Consider the following 21,911-nt stretch of genomic DNA (forward strand, 5'->3'; position numbering starts at 1 on the left):
ACTGGCAGGTAACGGCCGAACTAGCTGCTCCAGAGACCCCCGAAGGGGTGGCGAGCATCTCAGCTCCGCTACGGTTCCGGGCGGAAGAGAATGAGATGTGTGCTTGCTGGAGACCACTGCGCCCTGGAACACCATATGTGGCAGGGTTAGCAGATCGATCTCCTGAGGGCACTGGGGGAAGACGAGCACTGTATGCTGCAGTGAATCATGCTCTACCCCAGCGGGGCTACCCTCATAAGCTCTGATCCCACTCACAACAGAGCTTCTTGGCCGAAGACCTCTTTGCCAGCTTGGCTGGGAGGCCCTGACCGCGCACCCCTCTTACCGCCCCGACCCCGCGGGGGCGAGCTTGCCTATGCGAGGAGCCAGCACGCGGTAGGGGCTGCTCTCGCCCAGTAGCCTCGTGAGCTAGAGAGTGGTGAGGGAGAAACCACTGGATTGCCGCCACCTGCCTCCCAAACCGAAAAGGCCAGAAGACAAAGTGGGGCGTCCAGAAGGAAGACCTTGCAGCGGTCTTTAAATCCGACATGGTCAACCAAAGATGCCTCTCCGCCGCCACCATGGCTCGCCTTGACGGTCTCCCTGGGGGCACGGAGAGACAAATCAGCGGTTTTGCGAAGTTCACGGATGTCCTCCGCACTAAATCCCTCGCCCTCATCCAACTCCTTGAGCAGGTCAGCCTGGCATGCCCGCAACACCACCATGGTGTGCAGACATAAGCCAGTCCGACCTGCTCCCGCGTACCCCTTGCCTTCAGAGACGACGCAGCGTTAGGGGACAGATAGCTCGCAAGCGTCTGTTCCACCCACAGCATCGCTCTGTAACCGCGCTCACTTGTCCCCATCACATTACTGTAGTAATCAAATGAGGGGACAAAGAGGCGGGCCGAAATGTTTTCCCTACGACCTCGACACCTCAGTGTGGAGGTCGGGGAAAAAAGGCAGGCTCCGATGTGGAGGTGAGTCTGAAACCACAGAAAACGCTTGTATAACGGTTCTACAAGACACTCCACAACCTCCTCATATTGGGATGACAGAGTGGGTGCAACATGCTCGACGCTTCCCATGTCAACCTCCTCGGAGGAAGACACGAGAAACGCCGATGTCGTTGCCTGAGGGGAAGTATCCGCAAGGCGGGCTTCCGATCTCGAGGAGCGGTCATGGGATCTGACAGGTGAGGATGGAGATAGAGACTCGCTCGTCTCCGATCCCTCCATCAGATCCCGATGCGAACCCCACGAGCGGAAGCGGGACCAGCGCCGCGGGGAACGCCAAACACACACAAGCTGTGTGTATCCCCCGCACACAAAAAAAACCTTTGCAGGGAGGAACACACAGCTCGTATTGCGCTTCTCCCATAATCCTAGCCTTAAACTGGCTCTTCTTAGACATAGCTAAAGACAGACAACAGTAAATAAGACTGACAGAAACACAGAGCGCTAGCTGAATGACAGAAAGCTGACGCCGGTTTCACCGCACGTGCTTTTATACCAGCTGGTCATTACGTCACCTAGCCCGTGACGTCCCTCCAATCCATTGGACAGATTGTATTGGTATTCAGAGCCGGTCATGCTGAGGGCGTTCCCCAAAGCGTCTCCTGACGCAGCTCGAGTTCCTGAAGAGGAACCATATATTTGACAGCATTTTACAGAATGGTTTTTATTTTATTTTATTTTAAAGGTAAATAAGACAAATATTTTTTTTTTACAGTGTAGATTTAAAGCAGGTGGATGTAGTTTTGTGTATTTTTATGACTTTGGAGCCCCCTACGGTTAAGTGGTTGGAAATCAATGTCGTAAATATATCACTTAATTACAGTGTAATACTGTACACATATGTTGCTGTCATAAAGCAATCTGCCGTCTTCACAGAATTTTGTACATGCTCACCAAACTTACATATTCCCTACATATGCCCTTCACCTTATTAGAAGTCAGTGTGCCATCAGAATGATATTGAAACTGATATTTCAAGATTACATACAGTGGCTTTAAAGGAAGGGTTTGTGTTTGAGATGTCATGAAAAAATGAATGCATGCATGTGCACTCACTTACCCTCCATTGAGACACCTGCGTAGAGAATACGAGGCTCCGCCTCCACAGGTGCGAGAACAGTCACTCCACGTGCCCCAGGCGTCCCAACCGGTGTCCCTCTCCTCATCCGAGCGAGTCGTTCTTGAGGACTGTAAGACACAAAAACATCAACATATACTAAAGTGTACTAATTATTTATGTTAAACATTTTTTCGAATCCCAGTTTAAAATGCAGAATCCATTCTTCATTGCAGTCTATTTCAGATGTTAGATTTATGAATCTGAATGACCAGGCATTTGCTGATCTGCTCTGTTGAAAAAACATATTTTCAATGGCTACCGTCAACTGTTTAGTTACCAACATTCTTCAAAATATCTTATTTTGTGTTCAACCAAAGAAAGAAACTCATACAAATTTGGAAGAACTTGAGGGTGAGTAAATGATGACAGAATTTTTATTTTTGTGTGAACTATCCTGTTCACACACCATGCGAGTGGATTATGATTGGCTGTCAAAGTTTTTATCGCTCATCAGAAAAAAATCTTCTGTGCTGGCATCGTTATAGTTAAATTTTGAACTTTTAAATCATCTCAGGTCACGGATGTAACCATGGTTCCCTGAAGGGAACGAGACGCTGCGTCCAGCGACGCTTTGGGAACGCCATCAGCGTGACCATGCTCTGAATATCAGGTGTAATCAATCCGAAGGAGGGAGAGGCGTCATGGGCGGGGTGACGTCACAACCAGGAAGTATACAAGCACGTGCGGCGGAGCCGGCGTCAGCTCCAAGTGATGAAGCAAGCGTGGGCAGGGATGCCAGAAGTGTGGCCAAAGGACGCAGCGTCTCGTTCCCTTCAGGGAACCATGGTTACATCCGTAACCTGAGACGTTCCCTTCCAGGAACTTCGAGCTGCGTCCAGCGACGCTTTGGGAAAGAGATACCAACGCCGCCAGACTGACAAGTCCCTGCCTGGTGTCAGGACAATAGGACGGATGAGCCTGGAGTGGCTCGGATGTCGAGGTTATAGAACCTGGCGAAAGTCAGGGGCATGGACCACCCAGCAGCGTTGCAGATGTCCTGAACCGGGACACCTGCCCAGAAGGACTTGGAGGCCGCCACACCTCGGGTCGAGTGCAGGCTCCCAGCGGCGGGGGACGCTCAGAGGCCTCGTATGCCAGAGAGATGGCATCCACTATCCACCTGCTAAGAGTGGGCTTCGTAGCAGGAAGAACCCTCTTAGGGGGACCATAGCACACAAGCAGATGGTCCGATTTCCTCCACAGGGATGACCTGTGGATGCACGTGCCCAGTGCTCGCACTGGACACGTAGAGTTGTGCTTCTCCTGGTCTGGCTCCCTGAAGGGAGGGGGAGAGAAGGCCTGGAGTACGACTGGCTGTGGTACGACCGATGGGACCTTAGGTACATACCCCACGCGGGGGTAGAGAAATACTTTCGCCATGCTGGGCGCAAAGTCAATAGAGGCCGTAGAGAGGGCCTGAAGGTCACTCACCCTTCTCAGAGAGGTGATAGCGAGCAAGAAAGCGGTCTTAATGGTGAGGAGTCTATGAGTTATCTCCTCAATAGGCTCGAAAGGTGCCTTGCACAGAGCCTCCAGGACCACAGCCAGGTCCCACGTAGGGACGCGGGAGCGTACCGGCGGCCTCAGCCTCAGCGCACCACGGAGGAAACGTGTAACTAGGGGGTGTCTACCCAATGTCTGGCCACTACTAGGGGCGTGGTATGACAAAATAGCTGCCACGTAGACCTTAATAGTGGAATGGGTTAACCCTGCGGAGAAACAGGCCTGCAGGAACTCCAGAACTGCGCGGATCGGGCAGTTGACTGGGTCGAGCTGGCGGTCCCCGCACCAAGAAGTGCAGAGCCTCCACTTCAAGGTGTACAGTTTCCTCATGGAGGGAGCTCTGGATTGGAGGATGGTCTCAACAACCTCGGTTGACAGACCGGAAGCTAAGAGCTGTGCCCCCTCAGGGGCCATACCCACAGCTTCCATAACTCCGGGCCTGTGAGAGGAGATCCCTCCTGACGGGCACTTCCCACGGAGTGCCGTCGAGGAGAGAAATCAGGTCCGAGAACCATTCTCGGCCCGGCCAGAACGGTACTACTAACAGTAGACTGACCTCGTCCCGGCGCACTCTCGCCAGAACTCCCGGGAGCAGAGTGATCGGGGGAAAGGCGTACAGACGAAGCCTCGGCCAAGTCTGTACCATAGCGTCCAGTCCCAGAGGAGCTGGAGGAGCTAGAGAGAACCAGAGGGGACACTGCGTTGACTCTTGAGTCGCAAAGAGGTCCACCTGAGCCTGGCCAAAAATTCTCCAAATCTGCTTCACCACCTCGGTGTGAAGCATCCATTCCCCAGGCCTCGGCCCCTGTCTCGACAGGACGTCTAGTCCCACATTGAGATGTCCAGGAATGTGCATAGCTCTCAGTGATAGGAGCTTGCCCTGGGGCCACACAAGGATCTGGTGTGCCAGCTTGTACAAGGGGCGCGACCGCAGACCTCCTTGGTGGTTGATGTAAGAGACCACTGCCGTGCTGTCGGTGTGGACCAGCACGTGGTGATCTCTCAGGTCCGGAAGAAAGTGCTTGAGTGCACGGAACACAGCTAGGATCTCTAGCCAGTTGATATGCCACGTCAGGTGGCGACCACTCCACATACCGCGGACAGGGTGGCCACTCAAGACCGCACCCCAACCGGTGAGGGAGGCGTCCGTCGCAAGCGAGACGCGGCGACAAGGAGCTCCCAGCACCAGGCCCTGAGACAAGAACCAAGGGTTCCTCCACATGTCTAAGGCACGAATACAGTGGCGTGACACTTTGACAGCGCGGAGCGGGTTTCCCCTCAGGGAGACCTCCCTGGTCTTGAGCCACCACTGTAGGGGTCTCATGTACAGCAGGCCGAACGGAATCACGTTGGACGCAGCTGCCATAAGCCCAAGCAGCCTCTGCCACTGCTTGACAGTGAGTGACTGGCCCTCTTGCACTCTCATGACTGCCGTGAGGATCGACTCGATCCGAGCAGGGGACAACCGAGCCTGCATCGTGGTCAAATACCACACCACGCCTAGATAAGTGGTTCTCTGAGCTGGAGAAAGCGCACTTTCCCTGGCGTTTAGTCTTAACCCCAAGTCTTTCATGTGGGCGAGAATGACATCTCGATGCCGAATCGCCAACAGCTCTGATCGAGCGAGGATCAACCAATCGTCGATATAATTGAGTATGCGGATGCCCTGCAGTCGCAACGGGACCAGTGCCGCATCCACACACTTGGTGAAAGTGCGGGATGACAGTGCTAGGCCGAAGGGAAGAACCCGATACTGGTACGCTTTGCCCCCGAAAGTGAACCTCAGGAACTTCCTGTGAGAAGGAAGGATGGAGACATGGAAATAGGCATCTTTGAGGTCTATCGTGACAAACCAGTCCTCGGACCTGATTTGAGACGCGACCTGCTTGACAGTGAGCATTTTGAACTTCAGTTTTCTGACTGAGCGGTTCAGCAGATGCAAGTCCAGTATGGGCCTCAGCCCCCCATCCTTCTTTGGAACAATGAAGTACCGGCTGTAGAAGCCGGTGTGAACTTCGTGAGGAGGAACCAACTCGATGGCTTCCTTCCTCAGCAAAGTAATGACTTTCTAACGAGTTTCTCGGCTACGCTTTGCTTACAGGCGGAAAGACCTGAGATAAACGCTCGCTGGGACCAGCTGCGCCCTGGGACAACAGCAGGGTTGGCAGACAAGTCCCCGGAGGGCACCGGGGGGAGACGGTCACCGTGTACCGCGGTGTAAGCCGCTCCACCCCAGTAGGGGTCGCCCTCCACGGTCCTGGGGCTCGCCCGTCAGGACCTTTTGCGCTTCCCTGCGCGAGGAGCTGGGGAAGGGACGCTGCGCCCGTCCAGCAGCCCCTTGCCGCATTCCCTCTGCCCACTTAAAAAAGATGTTGTACGCAGAGGCTTAGTGGGCAGCGCAAGAGCCTTCAAAGACAATGCCGTCGAGGGAGACAGATAGCTCGCAAGCGTCTGCTCGACCAGCGGCATCACCCTGTACCCGCGCTCATTCAATTCCCTAACGCTGCCATAATAATCAGCGGAGGGAATGAATGGTCGGGACGAAAAAGGTTTCACCCATGATCTCGACACCTCGGTGTGGAGATGGGGGGAAAACAGAAGGCTCCTGTGTAGAGGTGGCGGCCGTGAGCACCGAAAACGCTTATCCAAACGGCTAGTCTGCAGCTAAGATGCTCTCTGGGGGACCAGCTGATGTCAAGCTTGGCCACTGCCCGAGTAACCACCTCTAAAAGCTCCTCATATTGGCGAAAGAGGCGGCGAAACCTCGTGAACGCTCGTCACATCAACCTCCTCGGAGGAAGAAAGATGTAGTGTCAAGCCCTCGTCTCGGGGGGAAGAGACCGCTTCCAAACGAGAGACGGGGCGCCAGATCTGGCGGATACGGGAGGAGATAAGGACATACCCGTCTCACTCTCACCAGCCAGATCAGCCTGCGAGCCCCACGAGTGCAGCCGCCGCTCTGCCTCGGCAGAAGCGGGACCGAAACCGCGCGGAGAGCTCGTGAAGGCTCCCTCTTCGAAGAGAGCCCTCCGGGTGCGGAGCTATTTTTTTTTTTTTTTTTTTTAACAGCGGCAGCCGCTCGCAATGATGGCAACCAGCTCCCTCGAGAGCCGATTTCGCGTGCTCCGCACCCAGGCAGACTACACACAGATCGTGTGTGTCCGCACTCGTGAAATAGCAAGGGCAGGGATGAACACACAACCTGAAACGCGGTCTGAAACTTTCGCACCTAAGTTATTCATACTGGGGCGAATGAGGCGGCGAAAACCTCGTGAACGCTCGTCACATCAACCTCCTCGGAGGAAGAGAGACGAAGCGTTGCGCCCTCGTCTCGGGGGGAAGAGACCGCTTCCAAACCGAGAGACGGGGCGCCAGATCTGCGAGCCCCACGAGTGCAGCCGTCGCTCTGCCTCGGCAGAAGCGGAACCAACACTGCGTGGAGAGCTCGTGAAGGCTCCCTCCTCGAAGAGAGCCCTCCGGGTGCGGAGTGTAAGCAGCGACAGCCGCTCGCAATGAGGGCAATCAGCTCCCTCGAGAGCCGATGCCGCATACTCCGCACCCAGGCAAACCACGCACAGATTGTGTGTGTGTCCCCACTCGTAATATAGCGAGGGCAGGGACGAATACACAACCTGAAACGCGATCTGGAATCGCCCTTGCATTTGGGTATCTTTTTATATTTGAAAGACAGACAACACCAAATAAGACTGACACACACAGAGCGCTTTGCTGAATGACAAAAAGCTGACACCGGCTCCGCCGCACGTGCTTATATATTTCCTGGTCGTGACGTCACCCCGCCCGTGACGCCTCGCCTTCCTTCGGACTGATTACACCTGATATTCAGAGCATGGTCATGCTGATGGCGTTCCCAAAGCGTCGCTGGACGCAGCTCGAAGTTCCTGGAAGGGAACTAAAAATTTTTTTTTTCATTTTTAAAAATATATCTTCATTATAAGATATCATCCTTGGTGTGAATGTGTCTTAGGCAGTTCAATGATGCCCTCTACTTTAAGATCTCGGATTTCTCGTTTTGCCCTGAAAAATCATATCGCTCTCAACTGTGAATGTTATTGCTGGATGAACATTTTTTTAGAAGAAAAACACTAATTCATTCTCCAGTATTATTTATGTTTGGTCGTCCACCTATCCATTTAGCTGCTTCAATCTTCCCATCAGTAAATCCCTCTTGGACACCGACTACACACTGACCTTGAACATTAGCCGGGCTCCCAGCGCTCCGGAATACTTCTGCTTGATTTCTTTACCCACTCAAACTCTCCTGTGTGTTGATACAATTTATAGAGCAAAATATACTCACGTCTAAGTCTGACCGCCTTTTTATTTGGTGTCAAATCAATTGAAGCTCACATTTACCGAACACAATCTCCCATGTGTCTGATGCCAAAAGAAACCAAGACTGTAATTAAGCAAAAAGACACGAGAAACTTGTGTTGCATCTAAGAACAACATTGTTCAGAAATCTCATTTCACATAAAATTTAAAAATGACATGTCAAGATTGACATCATTGATTTCATTGGTTCGTAAGCATGGTGGCGTTTAATTTACACATACTGGAAGAGACTCAAGTGCTGAAGAGGAGGGCAAAATTTACAGGGAATAACTAAATTATCTATCATCTATCTATCTATCTATCTATCTATCTATCTATCTATCTATCTATCTATCTATCTATCTATCTATCTATCTATCTATCTATCTATCTATCTATCTAAATTGCCTGTCTATCTATCTACATTTACATTTACATTTAGTCATTTAGCAGACACTTTTATCCAAAGCGACTTACAAATGAGGACAATAGAATCAATCAAAACCAACAAAAGAGCAACAACATGCAAGTGTGATGACAAGTCTCGCTCAGCCTCACGCAGTACACGTAGCAAGGTTTTTTTTTGTTTTTTTTTAAGAAAACGAGTAGATAGAAAATAGAAAAAAGAAACCTAGAGGTTTTTATTTATTTATTTTATTTTTTATTTTTTTAAGAAATAATTAGATAGAATAGAAAAAAAATAAAGCTTATGTTAGTTTTTCAAGAAAAGCTTAGCAGTTAGAGAATAAATATGCAATTCATAGAGGGTCAAGTGTGTGTTTTTTTTTTGTTTTTTTATAAAAAAGAAGACAGATAGATAAAATAGAATAGTGCTAGAGTTAGAGGGTCAAATAAAGATGGAAGAGATGTGTTTCTTGAAGATGGCTAAGGACTCAGATTGAGTTGGGCAGGTCATTCCACCAGGAGAGAACAGTTAATGAAAAAGTCAGTGAAAATGATTTTGTGCCTCTTTGGGATGAACAATAAAGCGACGTTCACTTGCAGAACGCAAGCTTCTAGAGGCACATAGATCTGAAGAACTAGGTAAAGGGGTGCAGAGCCAGTGGTGGTTTTGTAGGCAAACATTAATGCTTTGAATTTTATGCGAGCAGCTATTGGCAGCCAGTACAAATTGATGAATAGAGGTGTGACGTGCATTCTTTTCGGCTCATTAAAGATTAATCTTGCAGTGGCATTTTAGATTAATTGTAGAGGTTTGATGGAACTGGTTGGAAGACCTACCAATAGTCAAGTCTGGACAGAACAAGAGCTTGAACAAGGAGTTGTGTCGCATGTCTGTCCGTCCATCTAAATCTTTCTTTAAATCTCTTATGCTCACCAAAAAGTGTACAGTAAAAAATAAATGAACTTAAAAAATATTGTCAAATATTATTACAGTTTCTTTCAATTGCTAACATCCCTTTGACCAATCTGTAGTCACATTTTCAAAACTCTAAACACAATTAGCACAACATCCGTCTGTTGTGACTATACCATTAACACAATTTGTGTTGTTTTCAACAATATGCAGTCAATTACCATGTTTTCTAAAATGCTTACATTTTCTATTCATACAAGCTTACCCAAAACCAAAATCATGGATCTTTTTAGTCTTATTTACAAATGCTTAACACAGCATGTCAGAAATGAAGACCTAATGTTTCAAACCTTAAATATAGTATAAAGCTTCTACTTCTGCAACAATAGCAGCAGCTTAAAAGTATTGAAAAAAAAATCTCTATATATAAAATATTGTAACAACTGATAAGCATTTTTAAGTAGCAGATCACTGAAATATTTAGAAATAGCTGATTCCAGTCTCCAGCCAGGTGTTGAAGCTCTTTCCATTACATCAACATAGAGTAAAAAAGACCTCTTTGAATTGGTTTTGTGGATGCAGAACAACACAAAGAATCAGAGAGAGAAAAAATAATGCCTGGCAGAGGGAGAGAAATAGTTGTACGGTGAGAGGAGTAGTTGGATCAGAAAAAAGGAGAAGAGTAAGAATGTGTGCTGGACTGTATATTTTTATGTTTGTTTGTTTTTTTCCCCTTGCACATGTGAAACCCATGAAAGCTTATTTCTGCCATGGAGTGTAAAGGGTAAAGGGTAATTGTGATTTTTTTATCTCACAGTTCTGATAAAGTCTGAATTGCAAGATGTAAACTCACAATTCCAAGAACAGAAGTCCGAATTGGTAAAAAGGTCACAATTACTGTTTTTACTTTTTTATTCTGTGATGGTAACAAGCTTGCATAGTAACCAAAGGCCATGTATGTGGGGATTTTTGTTGATCACTGGCATCAGCTCCCATGGGGGCACCATCCACATCCAACACTCACCCACTGGAAAGCAATTTTAATCAAGGTTCCAGTTGAATTCCTGCACAGGGGACCCTATATTTTCTTTTGTACATTCTATAAAGTAATGAGCCATTCAGTTTTAGATAGTATGTTGCAAAAAATGAACACATTCAACACTTAAAAATGTAAAATGAGTTTCAGTTGAAGATAAACTGAAGGCTAAATTACAAAAAAAAACTATGGATATGCAGGTAGAACTGAAACATGACAAGTAATGCAGTTTTTGTAAAGCTATCAACTTTTAGTATTTTGACAGTCACTATGCTATGCTTGACTAGATAGAAATTAGTGCTAATGTTTTGACCAAATATCTCAATTTTGAATCGGGTTTGATGTGTTTTGATAGAGTTAGTATATGTAGAAAAGGGTATTTAGCATTTTGAAATGTAGAGTTTGTATTTATTTAACAAAATGTGGTTTTGGTCAGAAAATGAGGTGTTCAGCTAATTGTTTGATGTTGGTGTGTTGTGTTAAAAGTTTAGAAAAAGTACTTTGAGTATTGGTAAAGGCTTGTTAGCAATTGAAAAAAACTGTAAAATGACTGTTTTCTATTTGAATATATTTTAAAATGTAATTTATTCCTGTGATGCAAAGCTGAATTTTCATGATCCTTCAGAAATCATATTTCTATATGATATGCTGATCTATATCTATATGCTGATTTGGCACACAATAAATATTCATTATTGTTATCAATGTTGAAAACAGTTGTGCTGCTTAATATTTTTGTTTAAACCACTATAGTTTCCTTCCAGGAACGAGATGGTGTTCCCTTTCAGTCTGTCACTCCGAGTCACGTCGGTGACCGACGAATTGGGATCTCGCTTAGAGAGACCAATCCACTACGAGTGTATCTAAACGAGCCAATGCACATTGGCATGAGATTATTGCATCCAGCTGCCGCTGATCACAGCGTGAGTATAAGTAGGCAGCAGGTGTAGCACATATTCAGCTTTTCGCTTCGGAGCCGAGCGGTTCATCGTTCAGCGTACGGAGATCCCGCCTGTGGAGCGGTCGGTTGCAATGCAATTGTATTCAAATACCGCTGCCACCTGGCGTGGAAATCCATCGCTCCCCTCCCGGGCCTGTAGGTACTCGTCTGCCCTGACCGGCAGTGCTTATGCGGCCTGTGGCGAAGCTGCTTTCGCCCTACATACTATGGCGTTGTTGCAGGTTCATCAGGCCAAGGCACTGAAGGACCTGCACTCAGAGAGCTTCGTACCACTACTGACCTCGCGCTACGACCTCTCTGGCTGTGTCTGGTCGACATGAGGGAGTCTGACAAGATGCGGTTCTTGAATGCCCCTGTGTCCCAGACCGGGCCTTTTCGGCGACGCAGTGGAGAACTTCGCCCAGCAGTTGCGGAGGCAGCCCTTGTTCCCCTGACAGAACAGGGCGTTCGAATTCTCAACTACCTCGACGACTGGCTCATACTGGCTCAGTCTCAGGACCAGTTGTGCGAACACAGGGACTTGGTGCTCTCGCACCTCAGCCAGTTGGGCCTTTGGGTCAACTGGGAAAAGAGCAAACTCTCCCCGACTCAGAGGATCTCTTTTCTCGGTATGGAGTAGGATTCGGTCAATCAGACAGCACGCCTCACATAGGAGTGTGTTCAGTCGGTGTTGAACTGCTTGAATACGTTCAAGAACAGGACAGTGGTCCCACTGAAACAATTTCAGAGGCTCCTGGGGCATATGGCAGCTGCTGTGGAAGTCACGCTGCTGGGACTACTTCAAATGAGACAGCTTCAACACTGGCTCCATGGCCGAGTCCCAAGGGATTGGGTCCAAGTCACACCAGCCTGCCGCCGAACCCTCACCCCGTGGTTAAACCTCTCGTTTCTTCGGGTGGGAGTGCCCCTGGAACAGGTCTCCAGGCATGCTCTGATTTACACGGATGCCTCCACCACCGGCTGGGGCACCACGTTCAACGGGCTTGCAGTGTCGGTGGTTTGGACGGGCCCCCAACTGCACTGGCACATCAATTGTTGTGCCGAGAGCGCCGTCTACGAGACATGCTTACGCCTTGTAGTGGAACCTGTTCGAGTGGTGTTCTTCTCACCAAGAAGACCCCCGGAAGTACCTGATCGGAGTCGTACTGTCCTTTCTGCAGCAAGGGTTGGAGCAAAGACTGTCTCTCTCTACCTTTAAGGTCTATGTAGCTGCAATTGCTGCTAACCACGACCCCGTGTACGGGAAGTCACTGGGGAAGCATGACCTGATCATCAGGTTCCTTAGACGCCGCTTACCCCTGCGTTGAGAGGTTGAGAGCCCACTCTACTAGAAGTGTTGCATCCTCCTGGGCATTGGCTCGTGGCGCCTCGCTGGCAGATATTTGTAGAGCTGCGGGCTGGGCGACCCCTAACACGTTCACTAGATTCTATAGCCTTTGTGTGGAACCGGTTTCCTCCTGTGTTCTCACCTCAAACGGGTAGAAGCACTGAGAGGCTCCGGTTTCGGGTTGGCTTGCTAAAAACTGCTCCAGAGAGTCTGCACTGTAAACCCTGTCGAGCTCCTCCGTCCCTTCGCCAGCAAGACGTGGCGGAGCATCTGGCGCCAGGCCGTCACTCGATGAATCCGTGAGAACCGGTAGAGGGCTGGGGTCCATATGTGAGACCTAATTGGATCCCATATGTGTGAAGTCCACGGTATAGCCTCAGAGCCCGTGTTTCTCCAGCAGACGTTCTGCCATTATCCAAGAGGCTACAATCACCTCTAATCTTCCATATGCACCTAAACGGTTGTTCATATGTGTAAGTGCTTCTGAACCTCCTTTGGGAAGGGTGAGCTTCCACAGCGTTCCGGTTCCAAGTGGAACGGGTACGTTTTCCCAGTGTTATCCAGTCTTACTGAGTGGGTAGTGCCATAGCAACAGTAACTGGTCTTCTGTGGTAAGTCCTGACCTGCGCCAAAAAATGGGGGCGCAGGAGGCTTCCACAGGACACTGGAAGGGGCAGTATCCGTGGCCCTTTGGTAGGGATCCCAATTCGTCGGTCACCGACGTGACTCGGAGTGACCGACTGAAAGGGAACGTCTCGGTTACGTATGTATTCCTCGTTCCCTGAAGGAGGGAACAGAGACATCACGTCCCGTCGCCACGGCTGCTGTATCACCGCTGAGCAGCCGGGTCACCGGCTCGGCTCCTCAGCGAAAGCCTAAATATGCGCTGCATCTGTTGCCTACTTATACTCACGCTGTGATCAGTGGCAGCTGGATGCAATAATCGCATGGCAATGTGCATTGGCTCGTTTAGATACACTCGTAGTGGATTGGTCTCTCTAAGCGATCCCAATTCGTCATCACCGACATGACGTCTCCGTTCCCTCCTTTTGGGAACGAGGGTTACATATGTTATCTGAGACATTTTTTTCATTGATGAATAGAAAGTTAAAAAGAATAGCATTTATTTGAAGTAGAAATCTTTTGCAACATTAAAAAATTACTTTACTGTCACTGTTGATCATTTAATGCATTCTTGTGGAATAATAGTATGAATTTCTTTAAAATAAATAAATAAATATATACAGTATCTTACTGCCCCCAGACTTGTGAACAGCAGTGTAGCTCTATTTTAACCACGCTGCTCTGATGGATAATGTGCAGTTGTTCTGTGGGAAAGGCCAGTTTCTTTCAGCATTCTACAAATTCTTGGTCATTTTCGTTTGGAAAATGTAACATCTCTGCTTGTACAGTTCTATTACCATGAATGCGTGTGTAGAGGCTTTCTTAATTTCACATGTTGGACCGCAGTCCTAGTTAAACAGCCCATCAGTAGTTGCCAACGAAAACAGACTAGCAGCGTTGGGCTTTGACTAGCTAGCCTCGCTACGCTGATGGGATGTCAGCTTTTACAATGATCTAACAGCAATCAATTTCCCTGAGGCCTAAACTTTCCAGTCAAGAGAGATGCTGTAAATTGGCCTCAGATTAGATTTCAAATCCCTACTGTTTTAAAAGTTACTAGCGTAGGTTCTTCCTCTGTAAGACTTCCTGACTTCTTTATGGTTTCTCGCCAGGCTCACCAGGTACAAAAGCAGCCGCTTTACTCCTGTCTTCTCTTATTACAAATCCTTGACCTGAAAATGGTACCAGAAGAGCTCACTTCAATGCTTTGGAGGAGAAATCCACACTCATTTAGTGTCTATGCTGAAGCTGAGGACTCTATTGTCTAATGCTATCTAGAGGTTAGCTTAGTTCAGGTTTCATTAGCCATGGTTGTCAAGCCCTGTGTATAAACAATGGTACTCAACAGACATTACATATCGATAGAAATATTTCATTTTTTGCTACAGTTCAGTGAGTAACACCTTTAATTGTACTTCCATTTAATTAAATACAATTTTATTTAATAGAGCACAACAGCTATATATTATGTTGTTATATACATACATACATATATATATACACATACACACACACACATATATATATATATATATATATATATATATATATATATATATATAATTAAAATATGTTTACGATAATTGGAATAAAGATAAAAATAAAATATAAATATTAGGTAGGCAACATAAACGTAAAATAAGTTAATGTAATAAAATAACTAAAAGTAAAATTGAAATAAAGCTAAATTCAAGGTATGAAGAAATGAATCGAAAATTGAAAAGTGAAAACAATAAGTACACAGACATACACATATATAAAATAATAAAAGAATACCTATAAATATATGTAAAAGGTATTAAAAGGTTTAATTTAAACCTTTTATATAATAATAACAAGGTTAAAATTGATAAAATGATTAATTAAAAGTAAAAAAAACTAAAATAACTTTGAAAAATAATTTCATATATATTGATTTAATTTATTAACTTATGTTTACTTTACAATTTCAGATTAAGTACATTATATATATATATATATATATATATATATGTGTGTGTGTGTGTGTGTGTGTGTGTATGTATACACAAAATAATCTAAATAAAATAATAAAGTAAGAAAATAATTAAAACAACTTCAAACATATAGCTTAAAACTATATATTTTATATTTATATAGATATATACAATTAAAGTTACATTTACATTTATCTGACGCTTTTATCCAAAGCGACTTACAATTGCTATATATGTCAGAGGTCGCACGCCTCTGGAGCAACTAGGGGTTAAGTGTCTTGCTCAGGGACACATTGGTGTCTCACAGTGGATTCGAACCCGGGTCTCTCACACCAAAGGCATGTGTCTTATCCACTGCGCCATCACCACCCCATCAAGTTATTTTAGTTATTTTACTTTTATTTTCATTTTCACTTCTCAATTAATTTTTTTAGATTAAGTTATATGTTGCTCTATTTATTTATTTAATTTTAGTTATCCTAAGGAAATTAATTTTTGCATGAAGGCCAGACCAGTGGTGGGATCAAATGCTTGAGCCCAGAATGAACGAGAGAAAGTAAATGACAGAGAGACCACGCAACAAACGTGTGACTCAGAAAACCCACAATATTCAGTGGGTTCTCTGGTGTGTCGTTTAATAGGCTCAGGAGCGCCCAATAAATGACACACCAGAGATCCCAGTGAAAATCTGAGAACATAAGAGCAAAAGATGGCAGACTGCACTGGCAGCCGCACACAGACGTGCTGTTCAGCGTCTCCACGGCATCTCAAGACCGAGGTCTCTGACGCCTACAGAGAGACAGACAGAGGTGTCGTTTCACAACACTGGCTAATGCAGCTCAGCAGAGAAAAACCAAACACCTCTCTCAGGTTACACACAGATTTCTGATCTAGCACACAGTCACATCGACTTTGTTTACATTATGAGTTCATATTGACTTAATATTCACTCTTTGAATTCAGATGCATACACACCATCAATGCCAAACATAGCCTGTCATTATTTAATTCAACTAGAATCTGTACATTCGACAGATTTAAATGAACCTCATTTATGTTTCTAGTGTTTGTTTTAATGAAGTGAAAGAAATTTGTGTAACGAAGGTTGCAAGGCCAAAACATTTCAGTAAAAGTGCTGGATTTACTGAAAGCTATGGCTGTGTGTGGGAATTTCTCCATATTATTTCTTGCGTCCAACACCTGCTTGCAATCATTCAGTTGTGAGAGTTGTTTATGTATTGTTCTGTATTGTTTTAATGAAGTGAAAATTGCTAAATAAACATAATCTGAATGTTTAGTTTATGTTTCCCCATCATTATGACAATTTAGCATTTTAAGAGCAAGTACATAGAGCCTGACTGGGCCTCAACATACACTAAATCAATCCTTAAAAAATAATAATGGTGATTGATAAGGCATCTATTTCTCATGCTAAGTTATGCATCAAGTTTAAAATTTAGAGTAGAGAGGAATTTTGTTAAATTCCCTAACCTGAAATTGTAAACTTTGCTGCATAACTTGTTCAGTACTGTTTTTGCTACAGACGTGAATGATGACAAACTTACAATGAAGGAGGGACCCGAGCCATATCTAGAAACCCGGATATCAGAGGGGTGGGACTTAGAAACCATCCCGATCAACCTAGAAACACTAAAAGTCCTTCTGAACACCCTGGTAACCACTCATAACATCCCAGGGTCATGGGAGTCTGTCAAGCACAATTAGAAAACTGAGTATTTTGATATTTTCAAATACAGGAATCTTAACAATGACTCTGAAATGGAGAAAGACTGAAAAAAATATCAAATTAAAATAAACAAATCTTTTAAAATCATGCTAAATTCATAATTTTCTAAACCAATGCACTTCACCATTTTTAAATCATTAAAAATGTTTTCTGTTTTATATAAAGACACATATTAGATAAAAACTTCAACTTATTTCAGTTAGCAACATTTATCATTTTCATTTATGTTCTAATGGCTAAAACAAAAACTAAAAATTAATTAAACTTTTTTTTTTTAAGAAAATCAAGTTTATTTTCATATTTTCAAATATGGATATCTCAACAAAGTGTAAAAGGAAGAGGGCAAGAAAAAAAATCAATTTAAAACTGATAATTAAATTTAAATCATCCTAAATGTATCATTCTGTTTTCTTTATAATAAAATATATAAAAAAATAAAACTAACATGAAATAAACTATAAATTTTATATGTAAAGCCTAAACTTAAAAAGCTTACAATTAGAATTTACAAGACGTTGTGGTCTTGGCAAATAACTGCAGTAAGTTGTGGTACTAAAATGGTTAAAACTAAAACCAAAATAATAAATATATGAATTTATATACTTTTGTTTTTTTTGAAAATTAAGTTAATTTTGAAATTTGCAAATACAGGTATCAATATTGAGCCCCTTAGAGCTCATAGTGGTGGAAAGATTTCGGGGTGGGTGAAAAAAATTTGGGGTGGGAGGAAAAAATATTTTTCAAATCTTTTGCGTTCTCTCGCAAAACTTTTGCGTTCCGTCGCAAAATTTGCGTTCCCTCGCAAAATTTGCGTTCTCTCGCAAAGATGTTTGCGTTCTCTCACAAAGATGTTTGCGTTCTCTCGCAAAACTTTTGCGTTCCCTTGCAAAATTTGCGTTCTCTCGCAAAGATGTTTGCGTTCTCTCGCAAAACTTTTGCGTTCCCTTGCAAAATTTGCGTTCTCTCGCAAAGACGTTTGCGTTCTCTCACAAAACTTTTGCGTTCCCTCGCAAAATTTGCGTTCTCTCGCAAAGATGTTTGCGTTCCCTCGCAAAACTTCGCGTTCTCTAGTTTTGCGAGGGAACGCAAACATCTTTGGATTTGAAAAATATTTTTTCCTCCCACCCCAAATTTTTTTCACCCACCCCAAAATCTTTCCACCACCATGAGCTCTAAGGGGCTCCGTACAACAATGACCTATAAATAGTACTAAAGGAAAAAGCAAGAAATCAATCAAATTATTAAAAAAAGAAAATGTTTCAAATTATTCTAAATTCATCATTCTGTTTACTTAACCCATGCATTTCAAGATTTATTTGAATAATTTAAAAAAAAGGGGGAAAAAGGTTTTTGGTCATTGAAATATATCTAAAATAAACTAAAATATAAACATTAGATAACAATTTAAAACGCTACATAGTAATTATAAACAGTGCTAAAGGAGAAAGCAAGAAACAAATACAAATAAAATAAAATAAAAAATTCAATTAAAATTATTCTCAATTTATTATTCTGTTTTCTTAACCCAATGCATTTCACTTTTTTAAATAATCTAAGAAAGAAAGAAAGAAAGAAAGAGAAAGCTTTTTGGTAATTGAATTAAAACAAACTATAAAGAAAAATGCAATAAAGAATCTAATAATATTCAAAATTCAATTAAAATAATTTTAAATTAATCATTCTATTTTCTTAACCCAGTGTATTTTTGCAGAGGGATGCGTTTTATGATCGAGTTGGGAATTCAACTTCCAGGTCAGTGCAATGTACTTCCTAGCAACAGTGAAAGCAATGTTTGTATATTTTATTTTGTGGTTGTGTCTGAGATTAAAATCAGTGCAATTTCCTAAGAGACAACGTTCTGAGTCCACTGGAAATGGAGTGTCCAATATTTTGGCCACTGTACTTCTAAGTTCTTACCAACATTTTTAGCTTTACTGCACCCAACTGTAGAACTCAATATACTTTCTTCCAAGCCAATATTTCTCTAGAACTTCTGGATTATAACTATACAGCTTTAATGTTGTGTAATACGGTTAGTATATAATCCAGTTGAGTCTAAAGCTAAACTTGATTCAAATAATTGCTTTGATCCAAGTTCTAGTGAGACGCAGTAGCCAAACAGCAAGGTAACTCAAAAAGCCAGTGCATTGTTCAGAAAAAAAACATTAAGTCTACAGAGACATACATTTCCCCTGATAGCACACATACATTTTGGAGACATCTATTTGACGTCTGCATTTACATCTGCAAGACGCATTTTTTTAGGGTGTTTGCTCATCTGCAATATGTCTATAGGACGTTTCCTTTTAGATGTCAAATAGATGTCTATTAGATGTCTTTAAGATGTTTATGATTTAGAATGTACGTAAAACTGACATCTTAACGACATCTGTCAGACGTTTGTAGACAGCAGATGCTTTCCAGATCAAGAGATCTTTAACCGACATCTTGCAGATGTATGTGTGCTATCTGGATCATCTTCCCATGTCTCTCTCGATTTATCAACATTAGGAACTGAGTGAGCTAAAAGTATATTTTGGACAAGAGTGCTCGAGAATAGAGCCTGTGATTGCCAGGACTGCTCCTTGGGAAAAATCTTGTGGTAACAAACAACGTGCTTGTTAGATAGATCATGTTTGTTTGTCACTTACGTTCTCTCCTCCAGGAGTACTTTCAAACAAAGATGCAACAAATCACCGTTTGTGTAGCCGAATAGTCACTAGATGAATTACTATAATCTGTTTAATGGATCAGTTTATGGCAAGAACAAAAATACTCTACGGTGGAGGCTTTTCAGCCAATATTGAAGCATTAGTTTAAATGTTAGCATGAGGTTTATGATGCAGAGCTTTCACCCAATTTAAAAGACACATAAATGTTGAATTTAGAAAAAAAAAATAATACATACTTGCAAACTCATGAAAAGTGAAAACGATGGCATGGCCTAAGTAGTAAAATCTTACAATATATTTGAATGAATATAAATTCAATAAAATGTTAATAAAATGAATAAATAATCTCTCAAAATTACCCAAAGAATTGGAGAACTTGGCAGTAAAATATATATATATATATTGCAATCAATATTCTATTTTTCATTTATGCATAGCTATTTGAAAACTAAGAATACATAAGAGCACTTTACATAGTTAGTGAACTGAACCAACACTGGCTTTGTTTCCTTCAAAATTTACTCTTTTAACTGGTGTGCATAATTAGAATAATCGCAAAAACATCTGTGAACAAACCATTGTTTTTATCCCATGTGTTCAAGAGAAGAAAATCATCACTTCCTAGTGCAAAGTATCAATAAGGAAAGTTTCTGCAACTGGGCTCTTTTTTTCATATAATAAATTCCAGACAAAATGCAATAACAAATACGGTCATGTCATCTTGCATTCAGTGATGTTTGGAAAAGCAATCTTGTGAGACAGTTATGGGAGGTGATTATACCATAGACTTTAAAAAACAATAGTGGTTCATTTGGAGTCCGAGTATGAGCAGTAATCATTCATTTGGAGCCCGAGCCTGCGCAGCAGTGATTCATTTGGAGCCCGAGCCTGCGCAGCAGTGATTCATTTGGAGCCCGAGTCTGCGCAGTAGTGATTCATTTGGAGCCCGAGTCTGCGCAGAAGTGATTCATTTGGAACCCGAGTCTGAGCAGTAGTGATTCGTTTGGAGCCCGTGTCTGAGCAGTAGTGATTCATTTGGAGCCCGAGTCTGAGCAGTAGTGTTTCATTTGGAACCCGAGTCTGAGCAGTAGTGATTCATTCGAGTCTGCGCAGTAGTGATTCATTTGAGTCTGAGCAGTAGTGATTCATTTGGACCAGAGTCTGAGCGGTAGTGATTCATTTGGAGCCCAAGTCTGAGCAGTAGTGTTTCATTTGGAGCCCGAGTCTGAGCAGTAGTGATTCATTTGGAGCCCGAGTCTGAGCAGTAGTGATTCATTTGGAGGCCGAGTCTGAGCAGTAGTGATTCATTTGGAGCCCGAGTCTGAGCAGTAGTGATTAATTTGGAGCTCAAGTCTGAGCAGTAGTGTTTCATTTGGAGCCCGAGTCTGAGCAGTAGTGATTAATTTGGAGCCCGAGTCTGAGCAGTAGTGTTTCATTTGGAGCCCGGGTCAGCGCAGTAGTGTTTCATTTGGAGCCCGAGTCTGAGCCGTAGTGTTTCATTTGGAGCCTGTGTCTGCGCAGTAGTGGTTCATTTGGAGCCGAGTCTACACAGTAGTGTTTCATTTGTAGCTGAGTCTACAGAGTAGTGATTCATTTGGAGCCCGAGTCTGAGCAGTAGTGATTTATTTGGAACCCGAGTCTGAGCAGTAGTGTTTCATTTGGAGCCCGAGTCTGAGCAGTAGTGATTTATTTGGAACCCGAGTCTGAGCAGTAGTGATTCATTCAAGTCTGAGCAGTAGTGATTCATTTGGAGCCAGAGTCTGCGCAGTAGTTATTCATTTGGAGCCGAGTCTACACAGTAGTGTTTAATTTGGAGTGTTTAATTAACACGATCTACCTGACAGTGAGCATCTTGAACTTCAGCTTTCTGGCTGAGCGGTTCAGAACACTCAAATCCAGTATGGGCCTCAGCCCCCCATCCTTCTTTGGAACAATGAAGCACAGGCTGTAGCAGCCGGCGTGGACTTCGTGAGGAGGAACCAACTCGATGGCTTCCTTCCTCAGCAAAGTATCGACTTCCTGTTGCAAGACCAGAGACTGCTCGGGGCGGACCGTAGTCACACAGACCCCGTTGAACAGCGGAGATGGCCCATCGAACTGGATGGAATAGCCAGCCTCTACCGTCCGCAGGACCCAAAGAGACACATTCGGCAGTCGCTGTCAGGCTGCCAAACGATCTACTAAGGGAATCAGTCTCTCGAGACTGACCTCTGGTGTTAGAGAAGCGGCCAGACCGCTGCCTCGCTGCGGCGCACCGGCAGGAGACGCGTAATCTGGTGGCCGAGGCGAGTTTCTCAGGCCCGCTGAAATCACAGGCGG

At 44.1% G+C, this 21,911-nt stretch overlaps 1 protein-coding gene across 1 annotated transcript in view; it reads right to left on the bottom strand.

Annotated features, from left to right (window-relative positions):
* LOC306857999 (ADAMTS-like protein 3) overlaps positions 1-21,911 on the bottom strand; it is a 229,181-nt gene that overhangs the window by 113,349 nt on the left and 93,921 nt on the right. Inside the window, exon 4 of the mRNA XM_079398333.1 lies at positions 2,055-2,182. Coding sequence (XP_079254459.1) covers positions 2,055-2,182 — 128 coding nt within the window. The remainder of the gene's footprint in view (positions 1-2,054; positions 2,183-21,911) is intronic.

Source organism: Barbus barbus (genome assembly GCF_936440315.1).
Source record: "Barbus barbus genome assembly, chromosome: 1".
Classification (NCBI taxonomy): Eukaryota; Metazoa; Chordata; class Actinopteri; order Cypriniformes; family Cyprinidae; genus Barbus; species Barbus barbus.